The sequence below is a fragment of the Marmota flaviventris genome, chromosome 13, assembly GCF_047511675.1.
Source record: "Marmota flaviventris isolate mMarFla1 chromosome 13, mMarFla1.hap1, whole genome shotgun sequence".
Taxonomy (NCBI): domain Eukaryota; kingdom Metazoa; phylum Chordata; class Mammalia; order Rodentia; family Sciuridae; genus Marmota; species Marmota flaviventris.
The window spans coordinates 71,053,265-71,073,392 of NC_092510.1; the positions used below are offsets into that span (position 1 = coordinate 71,053,265).

The following is a 20,128-nucleotide window of genomic DNA, read 5'->3' on the forward strand; positions in this document are numbered from 1 at the left end:
TGATTGACTGTGAGGAGTGGTAAGAGGTAAAGCCAGACACACAGGGGCCTTGCAAGCAGTACCAAAGACAAAGCTATTTTCTAAGGGTGCAAAAGTTGGGAGGCTGGGAAGAGACCAATCAAAAGACCACTGCAGAGTCTACGCAAGCACTGACAGTGGCCTAGACGAAGGCAGCAGTGACAGAGGTGAGAAGTGATGGATTCAGGATATGGTCTGAAGATACAGCCAAAAGGATTTGGAATTAAACAGGACAGTAGAGACACGCCAACGAACGAAGCTGGCCTTTACCGAAAAGAGCAGATAGAGGTCAGGGAGGAGAGAGACCTAAGGTTCTAGCAAAGGATTCTATCAGAAAACCAATGTAGAATTGGGAATAACTTTAAGAAAGCTAAATACTAGCAGAATACAACAGTCACTAATATGCCGTTATGTAAAAATGTGAGTGTGTAACCGATGTGATTCTGCAATTTGTATTTGGGGTAAAAATGGGAGTTCATAACCCAATTGAGTCAAATGTATGAAAGATGATATACCATGAGCTTTGCAATGTTTTGAACAACCAATAAAAAAAAAAAAAGAAAGCTAAATACTTTATAAACAGAGGGAGAGGATACATAGACTCCTCCGTACAAAACCATAATCTTTATAGATGTTGAAAGGAAACAGAACTTTATGTTAAACAAAAGAATATTCTTTTCAGACTACTACACAGTTCTCTTATGTATGTATGTATATGTGTGTGTGTGTGTGTATATATATATACACACACACACACACACACACATATACATACATACACATACACACAAAGATTGCTGAATTTATTGATTTACATATATCAATACTAATATAATCATTGAAAGAGAGTTTCAAAGAAATATAATGTGCATAAAGCCATGATATTAACTCTAAAATAAATGTTGTTAATCATTCCCTATAGATAGCTACATTTTCTATTGAATAACAGAATAGAAAGCACAGTAAGACTGAAAAACTACTCAAATTGAAAATATCAAAACATTGTGACTTGAAATGTAATCAGGTATTATTTTTGTTGTTCTTTTTAGTTATATATATATGACTGCAGAATGTATTTTGACATACATATATGGAGTACAACTTCCCATTCTTCTGGTTGTACATATTGTGGAATTACATTGGTCGTGTATTCATATATGAACATAGTATTCATAAATGAACATGTCTGATTCATTCTACTATCTTCCTATTCCCATTCCTCCTCCCTTCTCTTCATTTCCTTTTGTCTAATCTAAAGTACTTCTATTCTTCCCTACCCCTGCTTATTTTGAATTAGCATCCAAATATCAGACACAATTCTTTAAATTGATACAACAGTTGCTTCTGTTTTCTCATGGAAACAAAATTACATGTGGTACTTCAGTTCCCCAAAGCTACAGTGGCTTTTAAGTAAAGTGATGATAATACTAGACCTTCACCACTGGGTCAGCAGGAAATGGGTTTATAATTGATGGTCCCATCTGGAATGCCAGACAGAACATGACCAGCTACGTATGTACCACAAGCCAAGGCCATCATCTCCCACCCTCCATGCACTGAGGATTCCACTCAGCAACAAGTCAGCCATGGGGGCTCCAATGTCTGTAGCGGGGACCCGCCCAGGGCGGGTCCTCTAGCTGGGAGATGATCTAGGGCTATAGGTACAAAGCTGGATCAGGGAAAGGTAAGAGCCAGAGAGTCCACGACAGGACTTTCCATGTGTGAGAGCCTTCAACATGGGAGCAGCTAAGTAAAGACAGGAAGAACTTGTGGCATAAGAAGCATGGGGTAGCTGGGGATATAGCTCAGTTGGTAGAGTGCTTGCCTTGCATGCACAAGGCCCTGGGTTCAATCCCCAGCACCACCAAAAAAAAAAAAAAAACAAAAGAAGCATGGGGTACTGTGAAAAGAGGATGGAGGCTAGGAGAAGAAAAAGAACGACTGAGGAATGTGATTCTCCCTTGTCTGTTCTCTTCATGAGAGGAGCAAAAGATGAATAAAAAGAGGTTTTCTGAGCCACCCTCCTCTCACAGCCCTCCGACCAAGGTAACTACACACTGGGCTAAGTAAGAAATAAGTAAGAAACAAGGATGCTTGGGGCTGGGTGAAGACAAGGGTTAGGAACCCGCTAGTAAGAGATAGGGAAGCGGGGACCAGGACAACAGAAAGGAAATTTCCATGACACAACTAGGTTCACATCATAAGCTTTGATCAACACAGACTTCCTGTATTTCTTTGGCAAAATGGAAATCATAGAAATTTTAGGGCCCCCAAAATAAAAATCATAATTTCTAAGAAAAATATCAAATCCAAACATATAACCATTATTTTTCCCTAAACCTATACATAGACGTGAAATTATTTAGCAATTAAGAACATGAAAAAGTACCTGCAGTTATCACAAGTTGCCAAATCAAAGTGTTTCATAAGATAAGAATCCATAAATTCTTTCCCACATTCTTCACATATTACATAATCAAATTCCATAACAGGTCCTAAAGAAAGGAAGATGAATTCCTGTAAGTTTCCTTTCTTGTGAATTTGAACAAATAAATTTTCCTCTATTTTAATAGCTTATCATGTATTTTATGCCTGACATAAATACCTTTAAATAAAAGATGAAATAAAACTTTGATTAAATAATCTTATGTTTATTTAAAAAAAAAAAAAAAAGAAACAAAATAATATGGTGGGGTAGTCTATCAATCCAACAGTATTTCAGTTTGGGGTGTTTTTTTTTGGTACTGGGGATTGAACTCAGGGGCACTCGACCACTGAGTTACAGTCCCAGCCCTATTTTGTATTTTATTTAGAGACAGAGTCTCACTGAGTTGCTTAGCACCTCACTTTTGCTGAGGTTGGTCCTCCTGCCTCAATCTCCCTGAGCCATTGGGATTACAAGTGTGGGCCACCACACCCAGCTCAACAAGTATTTCTGGATCCCAACCATATGTGCAATACTTGTTTTAGTGTTAGGTTGCTGCGCTAAGAAATTATCACAAATTGAGTAGCTTAGAAGAACACAAGTCTATCATTTTACAGATCTATACTTTTACTAAAGTAAATTATGGATTCTGACAGGGCTCAGTGGGTCAAAATCAAGGGTCTATAGGGCTGAACTCCTCTCTGGAGGCTCCAGGGGAGAAACTCCCAGCTCCTAAGAGGGCAGCTGCATTCCTTGACTCAAGACCCCTTCCTCTGCCTCACACCAAGACAGAGCATCTCACATGGCATCATTTGGTCTTTCTGTGACCACATACCCTTAGCAAGACCTGGGATTACAAAGAGCCTGCCTACTATCCAGATAATCCCCCACCTCAAGGCCTTTAACTTGAAACATTTCTGCAAAGTCCCTTTTGCTTGGTGAAGTAACATATTCACAGTCTCCAGGGCAATTGGAGCATGGACATCTTCGGGAGCCATTATTCTGTCTGTACTGTTCAAAGTACAAAGCAGATTAGTCCCAAAATAGGAGGGAGAGGAAGGTACACACAAGGGTGGCACCAACATATAACATGGTTTAGAGCAATAAAGAGCAAGGGAACAGCAGAAGACTGTCAGTACAGAATTCATTTCCAAATGGAAAAATTATTTTTCTCTCCATTTCACCCCTATCAACTGAACAAACAGCTCCCTCTTTAGCTGTCTCAACTACTAGATTATAAACTCCTTGAGGGAAGAGATCCTATTTAACCAGGCATCCTCAACACCCAGCACAGAAACTTCTCTAGGTAGAGGAAAGCTAAATTTTTTTCTTACTTTGGTGTTTACACTGTCTCAGAATTGGCCAGTACCTCCTGTGTCCCTGTAACACACCTTCATCATTTTTGAACGCTTAACATATTTTCTGGCATTACTCTTGTAATGGTCCAAACTCATCTTGTAGCCATGTGCCCAAACCCAGAATCAGCTTTTTCTCTGAAAGGTCTTGACTCTTTAATGGGAAATTAAGAAATATAATGTGCTTAAAACCATGATATTAACTCTTAGTGTCCAAGATCTGAACACCAGGTGTGTTCACTGATTCTGGGGTCTCTTTGGTCCAAGGCCCTTTGTGTGGACAGAGCTAGAAAATATACACATGTATATACACAAACATACACATACACTTACACACGCACAGACGCACACAGACATATTCACTGGTATGACAGTCTTCATCCACCTATAGGATTCGTTCTTCCCATCTCCCATTCTATATTTGTATGATTCTTCCACAGTGAAAATTCTGACTCCCAAAAACATCAAGACATTTATTTATCTGCTTGAGCCTATCATACTTTTAAAATACTTCCCCCATGTCACTCTATAATATGAGCTCAGAAGTTCTGTGGTTCCTCTGCTCCCATTCCACCCTCCCAAACTAAGAACATATAGTCAGATACTGTTTACAAATGACTTGGACTCGTTCTTTCTGCCTGCTCTTCCCCTGCAGCATGGTCATGTTATTCATTTGGAGAAAGAGTTAAGTAGGTCTGTTTATTTGCTTTTAGTTTTATTTTGTTGACTCTTTCTATCCTTAATAGCTTAATCTTCTTCTTTATTATTATTATTATTATTATTGGTACTAGGGGATTGAACCTAAGGGAACTTAACCACTGACCCACATTCCCAGCCTTTTTCAATTTTTTTATTTTGAGACAGGGTCTTGCTAAGTTGCTTAGGGCCTTGCTAAGTTGCTAAGGCTAGCCTCAAACTTGTCATCCTCCTGCCTTTGCCTCCTGAGTCACCAGAATTACAGACATGTGCCATGATGCCCAGCTTAACTTTAAAAAAAAAAAAAGTCAAAACTTTTCAGAAATATAACTTCTTCAGTCATTCTCTTGCTATGAATCAGAGATCTGTACAAAAGTTCACCTTCAAATATATACACTATAGCAATAATTATTAGAATAGAGAAAACAATAAACAAAATGGGCTGAATTTAAATGAATCATCATACTGCCATAAAATGGAATATTATTTAGCCACTGAAAAGCAAGCTCTTTAAAAACATTTTAAAATGAGAAAATACTCTCAACATTTTTATAAAAGACAAATACTGGACTGGGGATGCAGCTCAGTGGTAGAGCACTTTCCCTAGCATGCATGATGACCTGGGTTCAATGCCAAGCACCGCCCCCAAAAAGAAAAATATTACATTCTCATTCACATATCAAAAACAGTCTCAAAGAAAATATATCAAAATGACTGCATAGGGAGTTAATGTTTAATGGGTACAGAATTACATTTGGGGATGATAAAAAAATTCTGGAGATGGATGGTAACAATGGTCATACAACATCATGAATGGAGTTAATGCCACTGAAGGTATAGACTTTTAAAATGGTTAAAATGGTATAATTTTATCTTACATATATATATTTTATCACAAAGTTTAAAAATAAATACTTTTTAAAAAAGATAACATGAACAGTGAATGACCTATACACTGTTCTCCCCATAGTGGTGGGGTGCATTCCCCGAAGGGGATTTCATCTTCTAGACTGAGGTTGTGGCCCCTGGGTCAGCAGCAGCATCTCCTCAGAACTGGATAGAAACTGATTCTCAGGCCCAACCTCAGACCTACTAACTCAAAAGAAATTCTAGGGATGGCCCAACAATCATTTTAACAAACCCTTTCTGAGGATTCTGAGGATCCACTCTTCTAGATCCTAAAAGTATCAAACTTTGCTTTATAGGCAGCAAGACTTCATGACCGAAATAAGCTGACTTTTCTCTATGCTAAAGAAACAGACTATCTTTCAAAATTAACAACAATAAAAATGGTAGAACATTAACTGCTCATCTCCCTCTACCCATGTTGGTCAGTCCCTGTGCATGAGCATCTGGCCACAGGGGCAAATGGGGCCAAAATGCCACTCATGACCACTTGTTAAGCCATGAGCCCAGCACCAGGCTATGGTGGTCCATGGAAAGGGGAGCTTTTTCTAATTTGTCACTCAAAAGGGACACCATTCTAACTGGCACTAATTCACTACCAGAGTCCTTTGTGCCAGCAGCATGATATCGGTGCATGAATAACAGCAATGCTTAATGCCACATGAATATCCTAGTCAAGCAACAAGACGCTGTAGTAGGTTCTCAGTAAATATTCACAGCCTGTTAAAAGAAAGCATAGGCTTTATAACCCACGGTGGACTCAGGAATCTATAAAAGCAGTTAAAATGAGTTCATATCCACAAAATCATGAAGTCCCTGAATTTAATGTGTTCCCTCCTAAGGCAGGACTGCTTCTCTACAATATTGTGGTCTTGGTCAAATTTTTCAATCTCTGAATCCCTCTAAAGCTTCACTATTAGGAGGCAGCAATCCACATGGCTAGGATGTTTCTCCATTTCAGGTCACTGTGAAACCCACACAATACATATACCAACACCCTGTAAGCACCAACTGCTAACTACACCTAAGCTGCACCTTTAATTTACTGAACTGAAGTCTCCTTCTCCATAATTGTCCAGCCACTGTTTAAAGTTCTGTCTTCCAAAAACAAACCCCACAGTAAGTGTAACCTCTGTGTCCCCAGAGTATTGCAAAAGAACGAAGTATTCTCCAAGTTAAACCTAACCAATTTTGACAAATGTTCCTCATATGTCCATTTCAAGATTTCCATTCCAGGGCTGGGGTTGTGGCTCAGCAGTAGAGCAGTTGCCTAGCATGCGTGAGGCACAAGGTTCGATTCTCAGCACCACATACAAATAAATAGATAAAATAAAACATTTCATCAACTAATAAAAATATTAAAAAAAAAAAAAAAAATTTCCATTCCAGTCACCTTACTTCAGACACTATGCACTTGCCTATATCCTGCTTAAAATAACAGACCCAAAATAAACATAAACATTTTAACCCTTTAAGCCTCAGCTCCTGAAAATAACAATTTAGACACACATGGAATAGGACAGCGTTACTACCGTCTATCTTTGTGAATAAACATTTCTGTTGCTTTAGCTGAAGATGGACTAGTTCTCTCAAGCCTCTATATTACACTATTAGCTATCAAATTGAGATCAATAAAATTTCTTATCTGTTTCAGAGTTTGAAAGTATTTCTCACCCTAAGAATATGTGTGTATATAACTGATATATCAAAGCACTGACTTTAGGAGTAGATTTATATCTTTCTATCTGAGATCTTCCTCTACTTTGTAAATTGTTTTTTCTCTCCAAATATACATAAAAGAATATCCTAAAATTTATCTCTGTGTTCTGGATCCACATTTCAACCTATCAAGACTTTTTATTGAGACTGGGTCTCACTGTATTTATTGTCCAGGCTGGTTTTTGAACTGGTCTTGTGCTCAAGTAATCCTTCTGCCTCGGCCTCCTGAGTAGCTGGGATTATAGGCACTTCACTGTGTCCAGCTTATCAAGATAATTTTGAGTATTTATTTTATCTGTCAACATATTGCCTGTAGCTGCCTATTATATAACAATAAAGAATATCAACCCCTATGTACTCAAACCACAAGTTAAAGAATAATTTCCAACATATAAATGTTTCTTTGATTTTTAAAAATGCCAAACATTATCACTCTTATAAACTGCTCACTGATCAAAACAAATGTGGTGTTATTTGATATCAATATGCAAAGAATTATGCACGTTACTCAAAATAACTAATCTAGATTTTTTTTCTACAAAACTCATACTTTACCTGGTTGATGAACAATGTTTCCAATTTTATGTTCTTCTTCTTCTTCCTCTTCTAAAATAAAGCCTCCTTTTGTGTCAATTATTTTGGGGGCTGCTTTTACATTAGCCACACCTACAAAAAGGAAATAAAAGTGGTTATCAATTGAATTAGGTAAACCATATGTTCCTTGTACATAAACAGAAATTTTCTTTAAATTTAATATACTCAAACAATACATAAATGTTCATATCACCACTTCTATTCAAATCTGTACTGAAGGTCCCAGCTAGTGTACTACGGTAAGAAAACCAAAAAGGCATAAAGGTTGAAAAGAATGACGTACAACTGTACTTATTTGCAGATGATGTGATTATACATATAAAAAACCCACAAGAATATCAATTAGAATTAAGAAATAACAATAATCTAAGAAGAAATGTATAAAACCTCTAAACTGAAAACTACAAAACACTAAGAGAAATCAAAGACAACCTAAATAAATAGAGAAATAGACCACATATGGATCGTGGTATATTGTAAAAATGTCAATTCTCCCATTAATCTACAGGGCCACAGTGCTCAGGTCACTGTGGGATATGTACATCAGTGGGATATGTACAAGGGGGCTGATAATCTGACTCTAACAGTTATATGTGAATAGAAAAAACCTAAAGTAGATAAGAGAACCTTGAGAAACAAAATTGGAGGATTTTTACACCTTCATTAATTAAGACACTAAGGTAATGCCACAAAGATAAATAGGGCAATGGAACAGAAGAGAGAGACCTGAAATAGACCTATACAAACTTGGTTATTTAATTTATGACGAAGGTTCTTAGTGGGAAGAGGATAATCTTTTCAATAAATGGTGCTGGGGTTTACGACAAAGGTGCCACTGCAGTACAGTCATGAAAAGATGCTCTTTCAAAGAATGACCTTTGACCCTATTTCAAACAATACACATTTTAAGAACTTTAAAATTAATTGTAGTAATAAATACGAAAGGTAAAACAATAAAACCCCTATAAGAACAACTTCATGAACTCAAGGTAGCTAAAAGCTTCTTAAACAGAACACAAAAAGACTAATCATAAGAGAAAAACTGTTAAACTGGACTCAATTAATTAAGAACTTCCATTTATTATGACACCATTATGAGAGTGACAGAAAGCAAAATGAAAAATATGATATGCAGTATGTCTAACTGACAAAGGCTGCACATCCAGAATACATAATGAAATCCTAGAAATCAGCAGAAGACAAATACCACAACTTAAAAAAATAAGCAAAAGACCTAAATAAACACATCACAAACAAGGAACGGCCACTAATGGAAAGGTCTTCATCATCATTATCCACCAGGAAAATGTAAATTAAAATCATAATTAGGGGCTGGGATTGTGGCTCAGCGGTAGAGTACGTGCCTAGCAAGGGCGGGACCCGGGTTCGATCCTCAGCACCACATAAAAATAAAGGCATTGTGTTGTGTCCATCTACACCTAAAAAAATAAATATTTTAAAAAACATAATGAAATATCACTACACTCTCTCTAGATCTCTAGAATGTCTAAAATGATCAGTTTCTTTCTTTTTTTTTTTTTTTTTGGTACCAGAGATTGAACCCAGGGGTGCTTAACAACTGAGCCATATCCCCAGAACTTTTTATTTTTTTATTTTGAGACAGAGTCTCTCTAAGTTGCTTAGGGCATCACTAAATTGCTGAGGCTGGCTTTGAACTTGCAATCCTCCTGACTCAGTCTCCCAAGCCACTGGGATTACAGGTGTGTGCCAACATACCCAGCAGAATGTCTAAAATGAAGACTGACAATACCAAATAGTGAGGATGTGGAAGTGCTAGACTGTCATACTCATATCACTGCTGGTGAGATTATAAACTGATAAAAATCACTATTTGGCAATATCTGCTAAAGCTGAATATATATCTTCCTTTAACCCAGCAATTACATCTCTAGGCATATGCATAATAGAAATTAGTTCATAGGTCCACTAAAAGACAAATACAAGAAGGTTCTCAAGAGGATTTATTCCTTATAGCCCCAAAATGGGGGAAAAAATCCATTAAAAGGAAAAATGGAAAAACTGTGGCATAATACAAAAGAATGTCATACAACATATAAATGAACAAACTACTAACAATGCAACAAAATGAATGACTCTCTCAGATGTTATGTTGAGCAAATGAAGCCACTGTATGATTCCACTTAATTAAGTTCAAAAATAGAAAATGCCAACCAAATCATCAAAACAATAGTTACTTCAGAGGGAGGGGTCTGACACTGACTAGGAATGAACAACAGGGAAAATTCTAAGGTTCTGGAAGCATCTTGAACTTTATCATTATGGGGTTTACATGAGCACACATCCAGGTAAAATTCGGAGGACAGCATTTTACATATTAATGCACTACACCTCAATTTTTTTAAAAAGTCAAATTTAACATGTATGCTTAAGTCACTTGCCTTGTCTGGCCTCAAATTCTCCTTCTATTAAATGAAAAGTTTAGATTATAATAAGCCTGTTGCCACTGTTAATAGCAATTCTCACTATACAACATATTAGACTGAGTGCCTTTATATCTGTCATTCTGACAAACAGTAAACATATGAGTATCCACTGGATGAACACACAAGGAATAAATGTTCCTAAGTGTATTATTTTTATTTCATGAATACTGTAGCAAGTGAATTGAATGACCACAAGGGCAATGTGAATCAAGAGAGGAAACTGGAGCTGAGCATGGTGGCACATGCCTATAATTCCAGTAACTCAGGAGCCTAAGGCAGGAGGATCACAAGTTCAAAGCCAGCCTCAGCAACTTAGTGAGACCCTAAGCAACATACAGAGACCCTGTCTCAAAATAAAACATAAAAAGGACAAAGCAGACTGGGGATGTGACTCAGTGGTTAAGTACCCCAGCTTCAATACCCAGTACCAAAAAAAATTTAAAAATAAGGGGAGTTGGAGTAGTTGATGTCCTGACTTCAGCAGGATTCTACACAAGGCTGAATTCATGCCCCAAATGAAGACCAGTCTCCCTCTGCTGCTACCCTTGCACCTTCCCAAGACTCCGAGCACCACTTTAGCACCACAGTCTAAGCAAGCGCTCCTCAATCTTTTTCAGAGCATGTCACAGAAAATAAAAATTGTTTTATACATTGAAATAAAATTACAGCAAAGATAAAAGTCTCAGCACCTGCATACTCTGGAGGCACGATGGGTTGCATCCGCTGCTATGACACAAGTCAGCTCTGGGGTAACTGCCTGAGAAATCTTCATATGATTTCATTCTACCTTGCTTTCCATGATCAGAAGTTTAATATCAGTTTTTGCTCTCTACTTATACCTGGTTTCACAGCCATGTAGAAACCTTTAGAAATCATGGATATGAATTAACCAGTGCAAATGAACTTTTATCAGTGATGTAAAACTGACTCTTAGAGACTTAAATGGGACTTTGGAAAGCATCTAACATAACTCAATTGCTTTTTAGAGAAGGAAAGCCCAGGATCACTCATTGCCTACAACAAATCCACCAGAGCTCAGAGAGATGTGAGGCGCATCTGAGGTTTAGTTTCTACTAGAAGTGGGATAAACACCACAACACAACACTTCTGATATAAGATGGGTGGTTTCCACACCCACCCAGGAATTCTCTGTTGAAAACCAACTGGGAATCCTAGAACTCAACTCAATTCTGACACTATCTATCTGGAGTCAAATCCCACAAGATGAGGGCTCAGTCTCCAAGATTTTCTCTCTTCAGATACCAAATGCAAGCTCCAAGTGCTTCTGACCAACTGGTTATATATCAGGATTTCTACAACCCTTTCCTTGGATTAAAATTAATTTGCTACAGCAACTCACAGAGGAAAAAAAATCACTCTGATTATGTTTACCTATGTGTGTATGTATTTAGAGACAGGATTTGGCTAGGTCACCCAGCTGACCCTGAGCTTGGGAACCTCTTGCATCAGCCTTCATGGATTAAAGGCATGAACCACCACGCTCAGATTTACCCATTTATAACAAAACATATTTTAAAGAATACAAACAAACAACCAGATAAAAAGTTACACTAGGCCAAGGGTGAGGTGTGAAGAGTCCTGAGTGAGCACAGGAGCTTCCTTCCTTGTGAAGCTGCACTCCCAGTACCCCAAATCCTAGACTCTAAGAGGTTGAGGCAAATATTTAGGAAAAAATTATTCTGCAAATAATTTGTCACACTAAGCCACCAGTTAGAGAACAGTGGGAACACACCATAATCTAACCTTCACAAGGTCTTTCTAAGGACAGATGTATATCTCGGGCCTGCTCTGTTAAACTGTTTCTGCACAAGAGACTCACAAAGACAGACAGGCAGCATCTTTGACAGCATATAAAAAAAGTGACAGTAATAATAATACCATATTTACTAAAAGTCTTCTAACTTTACTAGACACTGTCAAAATAACTTTAAGAGGATTATTTTAACCAAAACTAACAGTGAGCAAACAGGATAAACCTAATTGGGGAAATGTCTATTTAAGAACCACCTTTAGGGTTTCAAGAGGTAGGAGAAGCTTGAAAAGAAGTGATTCACTGTAACAGCAAGCAAACTGATGTGGAAAATTGCAAAACACATAATAATGAAGAGTTAAAATTCTCAAGTACAATTTCTCTCAAGTGCAAAAACCTTTCTAGAACTGAGGGTTTGTCGTGGGGCAACAGAAAACTGAGCAAAATGAGGGTGGGGTATTCAAACAGGATATACAGACTCATTTGCTTCCAAGAGTGCCAAGGCCTTACCAGTTGGACCTACCCAACACTGCGATAGCCAACCTTGCCTTCTTTATATTATTTTCTAGTTTCTTTTATGATCTGGACCTACTTAGAATTGGAATTCCTTACTTTCTTTACACACTCTGTCAGGCTGTTGAAAGTTGGAGAGAACCTGTACAAGTTCAGAAATTACCAGGAATTGGAAGGGATATACGTTCAAGGTACTTATCTGCCAATGTCTATGTGCCCATCTGGAAAATGCAAGAACAACTGTGGGTATACATAACTCTCAAGGTCTGCAATTATGAAAAGCCCTTTACACATTACAAAGTGTTACACAAATATAGGGATTTTTCAAATGGCTTGGAAAACTTCTCTAACCAGCTTTAGTTACAAGCAGATTCTCCATCTGCACACAGTCAAGGAGGAGAGTTTCTGGTCAGTAACAACAGCTAATTCAACAGTAACTCTAAAAACATTTTTAAATTATACACTCCTGTAAAACATAAGGGTTATTATTTAATAGGCGTCATTGCAAGGACCACTTTGTTGTGGAAGGAGGAAATGTAACAGACACAAGGCATTCCCACATTTCACCCAGTCAAGAAAGACCTAAGCATCAATTAGTATCATGCTTGTGTTAGGGGATTGGGACAGAAAGTACCAAACCCAAGACCAAGTATCTGCTTTCAAGAGGCTTCAACTACAGTGATGAAGAAATCATATGAGGACTCGGGAGGTAGCTCAAATGGCAGCGCGCTTGCCTGTCATGCGTGAGGCACTGGGTTCGATCCTCAGCACCACATAAAAATAAAATGAAGATACTGTGTCCATCTAAAACTAAAAAATAAATATATTAAAAAAAAAAAGAAGAAGAAATCACATGAGCCGAGGGTTCCAGGCACAAGCAACAGGAGACAAAACATGTGTGCTGGAAAGGTAAGGAGCTACACTACTGACAGGGTGAAAAAAAGAAGACTGGGGAAATACACAGGAGTCAGGTGATGATAAAGAACTTAGGGTTTGTCGTGGGGCAACAGAAAACTTTGGCAAGGCTTTAAATATGAAAGAAAAAGATTTATAGATTAGATAGATGACATTCAAAGATGGGGGGAACTAGGAGATTACTGCAGTAATCAAATAAAATATGGTATAAAACATGGACGGAAAAGATTTGAGGGATTTTGTAGAAATAATTTGATTTAATTACTTCCAAGAGCAACATCAGCACCTAGAAATATGACTGATAGATAAAAAGCATGAAGGGCGGCCAGGGGCTGCTGTAAGAAAGGGGACAGATGAAACCCAGCTCCCACAAAAGTAACAATCTTTCTTCCTAGAGATAAGAAAGATGACTAATAGAGTAGAGGTAACTGGTGGGCAAAGAAAAGCCCTAAATTCAGTGTCACAAGACCTAAGTTCTACTCTGATAAGCCTGTGCACTTGAATCTGAGTAAATCCCTTTCCTTTCCTGATCTCAATCATCGCTTCAGTAAAATACGCATACCAAACCCTGCCATTTTTCTTTTCCAGGACGGCTATGAGGCTCCAACTAGGCAATCTGACAAGTGTGCAGCACTGCAGATGTTACTCTGTTAGCCCCATGAAGGCAGTGGCTCAGCTGTTTGCTGTCTTGGAACTCCATGAAAATGAGGGTCACTCAGTCGCTTTTGGTTGGATGCATGAACAAGGTACAGGTGCAGGCTTATTATTAAAAAGGGTTACAGCTCTAAAAACTTTATGCCAGGGCCACCCTGTGGCTGGTGAAAGCGCAGCAGGCAGAGGACAACTGAGGCATAGACAGGTACTGGATGGCACCTCCCAGCGGGGGTGGCATCCGCGAAGGAAAGATGGAAGCTGGGCAGCCAAGGCGCAGGGAGAAAGCCCAGGACCGCGGAATCGCTCTGTGGAAGGGCAGGCGATTCCACAGGGCGGATTCCTGCCGGGACTGCAGGAGGATCTGCGCGCAGGCGTGAGCGGAGTGGACACGCACCCGCGACCCGGCCGCGCGAGCCCGTCTGGGGACCAGGGAGACCGAGAAAGGTAAGCGGAGAGGAGCAGGAGGAAGGGGAAGGCGCCGCCAGGGCCCGAACCTCCAGTGGCCGCAGCCGCCGTCGCCGGGTAGGGCCGGGCTGCCAGCCGGGCCTGACGCAGCATCAGCGCCCGCTGCCGCTTCCGCTCGATGCTCGCCCGCACCGAGGCAGGCAGCTCCCCCGGCTGCTCCGAAGCCGCCAGCTCCAGCGAAACACTCTCCGCTGCCGCCATCTCGGTCCAGCTCAGAGGAAAGCGGCCCGGCCCCGCGCTTGCGCATTGCGTACGGAGGCGTGCCCACGGTCGGCTGCGACGCCAGCACCGCTTCCATGTCCCTTGACTGAGGGTGCCCCAGGAAGGAGTGCGCCTGCGCAGTTGAGGGGGCGGGGCTGAAGGGCGGGGCAGTGGGTGGGGTCTGAGCATGCGCGGAAGTCGGGACTACGTACCTGCCCACCGGTACCTGCTAGGCAGGAAGTGGGCGTCCTTAAAGTCGGAGTTTCGCCAGGAGATTCAGAATGTGGGCTTTGCACGCACACCCAAAAGGTTAAGTCCCAGCACTGACACAACCTGTGGTTAATGATTATGGAACCATTTCCAGGGTCGTGGGGAAAATTAGATGGCAGCACAATGGCTGGGACAAGGAAAGCTTCAAACAGTGATAGCGGTTGATAGTAATGGAACCACTCACAGAGACCGGTGGGTGAGTGATCGAACTGTATGTTGGACCCATGGCCTTATGTCTGAAATGAGAAGACATGATTCAGGTTTTCACTTGTTGTGTGACATCAGCAAATGCAGTACCTGGTACCAAGGCTGGTACGCAGGAGGTAGGCTATTTTTTCTATGATTTTTTTCCTCTGTGTGGATGAGCTGGATGACCAGATAGACAGTAGGTTTGGACTGGGGCCAAATATACTGACTTTCCCAAAGTGTGGTAAGTGGAACAAAAAAAACCACAGCATGCTTTTTCAAGAATTTTGCTTTTTTTCTTTTGACATAAAATTTAGTTAAAACCAGAAAAGATTATGTTCTAATCAGTGCATACATCATTTAAGACTAGTTTTTAGAGAGACCAATCTGACACACTAAGATTTTTCAACTGACACCCAAGGGTTAGAGTTTGAGAAGTCCAGCTGTTGTGATCAACTGCCATGTATATTATTACATACAGATGTATATGTATATAGCTGAAGAACCTTGTAAAAATACATGTAGATCTTCTGATTGAACTGGAGATAAAAATCTCAAGTCATCCTCATTCCCTTTCCCCTCAGATCCCTTTTAATTCCCATCTACTGACCTTGTCCAGGTTAAAAAAAAAATCTAAAATTCTGTGACAACAAAAACACAAACAACAAAGAAAAAATTGAACTTCATCAAAATTAAAAACTTTTTTACATCAAAGAACACTATCAATGTTAACCCACAGAATGGGGGGAAATATTTGCAAATTAGATACCTGATAAGGGTCTGGTAATCCAGAATATATAAGAGCTATTTCAACTCAACAATAAAAAGACAATTAATTCAAAACAAAAAAGTAGACATTCTTCCAAAATGGATATACAGATGGCCAAGAAGCACATGAAAAGATATTCATCATTATCCATTAGGGAAAATCAAATCAATTGCACAGGAGATACTACTTTTAGTATGACTAGAAATTAAAAAGGAAAAAATGGAAAATAATAAGTGTTGAGGATTTAGAGAAATTACAACCTTCCTACATTGTTCATGGGAATGTAAAATGATGGAGTCATTGTGGGAAACTCTTTGTTCCTCAAAATTTTTAAATCTAGGATTACCTTATGAGTCAGCAATTCCACTCTTGGATATATACCCAAAAGAATTAGAAACAGGTGTTGAAACAAAACTTCCATGCAAATGTTCGAAACAGCACCATTTACAATAACTCCAAAGTGGAAACTACCTAAATGCCCATCAACTGATGCATGGGTAAACAAAATGTAGTATATCCATACGATGGAATATTATTCAGCCATGAAAAGGAATGAAGTGCTGATGCTTGCTACAACATGATGAACCATTGAAAACATTATGCTAAGTGAAAGAAGCCATTCGCCAAAGGCCACATATTGTATAATTTCATTTATATGAAACATTCAGACTAAGCAAACCCATTATGACAGAAAGTAGATTAGTGGTTGCCAGGGCTTTGTGGGAGGGAGAAATGGAAGTCACCGCATAAAAAGTATGGTGTTTCCTTTTGAGATTATGAACGTGTTTTAAAAGTAGATCATGGTGACAGTTGCACAAATTATGAATGTATTACATGTCACTAACAGTAAGTTTTATTTTCTGTACATTTTACCACAACAATAACAAAAATCCAAATTCTAAGTGGAGCAAGGTAGATAACAGAAGTTAATGAACCTGCCAGGTCAGAAATTTGGGCAAACTGGAGTGTGAAGTTCCCTCTCAAAGCAGGTTGCTATTATACAGCTCCACCTGGTAGTTGCAGAGAGAGAATCTGGGCCCATTGTTGCCAGGTTGTTGTTTTTTTTAAGCTGCTTCTCAAAGTTTAATGCATATACTTGTTACCTGTGATCTTGTTAAAATAGATTCTGGTTCGGTAGGTCTATGGTGAGACCTGAGAATGTGTCTTTCTAGAAAGTTCTACAGAAGACACTTTGAATACTAAGAGTCCAAATCAGAAGTTCTCCAGCTTGACTGAACATTGATAGTACCTGGGGAGTTTTAAAAACACTGATGTTCAGGCCCCATGCCCAGAGGCGCTAATGTCACAGGTCAGAGTGGGGATCTGGGCAGAAGGATTTTGCAAAGCCCCACTCCCCTGAACCTAGGTAATTCTGATGGGCAGCAAACCTTGAGTGCAGGCACCTGAGGTGACCTGTAGAGACAGTACACAGCTCTCAGTCTCTGAGGCTGGGGAATATTTCTGGAGGCCAAGGTAACAGCTTCCCTCCAAGGTGACCTTTTAAGAATAGTCAGTCCTCTGAGCTTTCTCCCTAGCAAAGCCTTCCATCTTGAATATGGGAGGACTCCTGAGCACAACTCGGACCCTGCCCAGTCCCAGGCATTTTGTAATTCTTGGCAACCTGCTGATCTTCTTTGGTTGGTAACTCCCTCTTCTTTGGTGCGGGGACCTTTGTTAGAGAGTTTCGTGTAACTGGGTCCAAATTGTTAGCACAACCAAGCGAAAATGAGACTCCTTCTTTAAAGAAAGGAAGAGTGCGTGCCCCGATTTGTACATCTCACAGGGTGACAGAGGCTGGAAGGCTTGCCCAAAGCAAAGCAGCATGAGTCATTTTGGTGGGGGCACACAAGGAAAATAAACCAGTGGATGTGTTCATGCCTCTCCCCAGTCACAGTCTGGGGGAAAACCTGTGACTGCAGCTATCTTCCTGCTCTGTACCTCTTTAGTCTCCCAGATCTGGGCTCCTGGCAAAAAGAAGTTTCTTAACAAAGAACAGGAAGAATGGAAAAGCCCTAACTCAAGCCTAAAAGAGAGCAGGCAGGCGAGAATGGGATCCAGGAAGGGGAACGAGAAACTTGGCAGGGTTTCCTGACAGGGCCTTCTAAGTGCATGACGGGCTATTCATGCCTGAGATGACAGGGTGTGTGCACGCTTGTCTTTATTATCTAGAAAATGGTACGTGTGTGGCTTTCTGTTTTATTATTATCCACCCCCCTCCCAATTCCCTGGGGCTTTACTCCTTAATGTGGTCACTTTGAACATCACTGGCATCCATTCACAATAGAGGAACATGTTTAGGGAGGAACACACCAAGTTTTGGGGGGGGGGGGCGGTTCTTCTTGTTCAAGGACACAGCAACAGAAATTAGTTTGATGATTTAGGCCATCAAACTTGTAATGCAGGAAACGTGGTTGCTTTTTGCTGTGGTCAACCAACAAACTTAATCCCCAACATCCTACACCCAAAAAATAAAAGGATCAAGGCAAAAATATCATAATGTACAGAGAGACGGAGAAACCTCAAAGACTGACAAGGCTCATCTTTTCAAAACCAGTAAGGACAGGAATGGTCCAAATGATCCAACTAAGGACAGGGCCAAGGAAAACTGATTCTCCATTCTGGAACCCAGAATCCTTCCTCACTCATAGACCAACAAGGCAGATCCTCCCCACTCTGCACACCCTTATCCTGTAGAGGGCCCCGAGGACCTTACTTCACACTGCCTTTCCCAGGAAGCCTGCCCTGTCCCTCCTCTGGCTGTCTCTGCACCTCCTATATGCTGAAGTTATGGCACTTAGCTCACCAGAGGTGATTCCTGCCTGCTGTCCTTGCTTGATTATCATGTCCTGAAAGCTGGGACAACCTGATTCATCCCACTGTCTCCAAGGTCTAGCATAGAATTTGGCACACACTAGCTGCTCAGTAAATGTTTGTGGCATTAAATAAATGCACAGAGTAATGTTGAATAAGCCTGGTTGTATATCTCTCTAACACTGAAAACTCAAGGTTCAAAGCTGAATCTTGCAACCACCTTGTCCCTGCAGTGACAGGAAATACTCCACTTTAAACAGGGCATGGTGGTGTGCAACTGTAATCCCAGAGACTCGAGAGGCTGCAAAGGAGAATCACAAGTTCAAAGCCAGCCCCAGAAACTTAGCGAGGCCCTCAGCAATTTAGGGAGACCCTGTCTCAAAATAAAAACTAAAAAAGAACTTGGGTTGTAGCTCAGTGGTTAAGTGCCCCTGGGTTCAACCTCTAGTACCAAAAATAGCAACAACAACAACAAAAAAGAAACACTCTACTTTAGAGCTGTCTGTTCCATTGACCATTATGATAATAATAACAATAATAATAGCAAACAGTTCATAGGATGCTTACTAAATACAATATGGTTTTTAAGCATTTTATCTCAATTAGTGTAATCCTTCTAATACTCAATAAGTGTATTCACTCATCCCAGTTTATAGATGAGACAACTAAAGCACAGAGAAGTTAAAGAACCTATTCAAGATCATAATGAGTTCAGAATTGGTTGAGTAGGTGTGGCCCAGCTCCAGAATCAATATTCTCACCCACTAAATTAAAAGTCTCTAAATTAGAATAAGTCTTCCTCCTACTTCTTTCACTAGGCTTGTCCTGCCTGGGCTGGTGCAGAGCAGGGGTCAGAACCAGGGCCTCGCCAATATCACACGTGGCTGACCAAGTGGCTCAGGAGAAGACTGTGAGGCCTGTCTCTACCTGAAGCCTGGTCCTGGAGTGATCATTGCCGGTCCTGAGCTCGGCCAAGGGAGCATGAACATGGTCCAGGGTTCACCTATTGTGGGATGAACTCCAATACACATAATGGGGTTATAGGCTTGTGGCTTCCTGTTTCTTATTACCCCGATTGGGACTTTCAATTACCTTTATAACACGTGTGGTTGCAATTTCAAACCACAAACCACTTTTATTGCCAAGTGCTTCCTCTGCTAGTTACAGTTCTGTTGGGTAGGTGAAATATTTCCCACCAGATGCACTTGTTTTTGAAGTTTTCATAATGCCTGGAAAGAGGCTGAGGGTCTCTGCCTTGATTCCTTCTCCAGCCCACTGGTACTGGCCCAGTGGAGTCCCCACCAGCTCTTCCCTGAATGGCTCTAACCTGGTCCCCCAGCTCCAGGTTGACCCCTCAAATCCAGCTTCCAAGTGGCCTGGCAGCACCACCTTTCT

At 40.3% G+C, this 20,128-nt stretch overlaps 1 protein-coding gene and 1 non-coding gene across 2 annotated transcripts in view; one reads left to right on the forward strand and one right to left on the reverse strand.

Annotated features, from left to right (window-relative positions):
* Xpa (XPA, DNA damage recognition and repair factor) overlaps window positions 1-14,745 on the reverse strand; it is a 29,031-nt gene extending 14,286 nt beyond the window's left edge. The window contains exons 1-3 of the mRNA XM_027930882.2: window positions 14,526-14,745; window positions 7,675-7,785; window positions 2,408-2,513 (exon numbers count right to left, since the gene is read on the reverse strand). Coding sequence (XP_027786683.1) covers window positions 2,408-2,513; window positions 7,675-7,785; window positions 14,526-14,697 — 389 coding nt within the window. The 5' untranslated portion in view covers window positions 14,698-14,745. The remainder of the gene's footprint in view (window positions 1-2,407; window positions 2,514-7,674; window positions 7,786-14,525) is intronic.
* On the forward strand, window positions 1,813-1,885 carry Trnaa-ugc (transfer RNA alanine (anticodon UGC)). The gene has a single exon. It is a non-coding gene; the product is annotated as a tRNA-Ala (tRNA).
* Window positions 14,746-20,128: the final 5,383 nt, after the last annotated feature.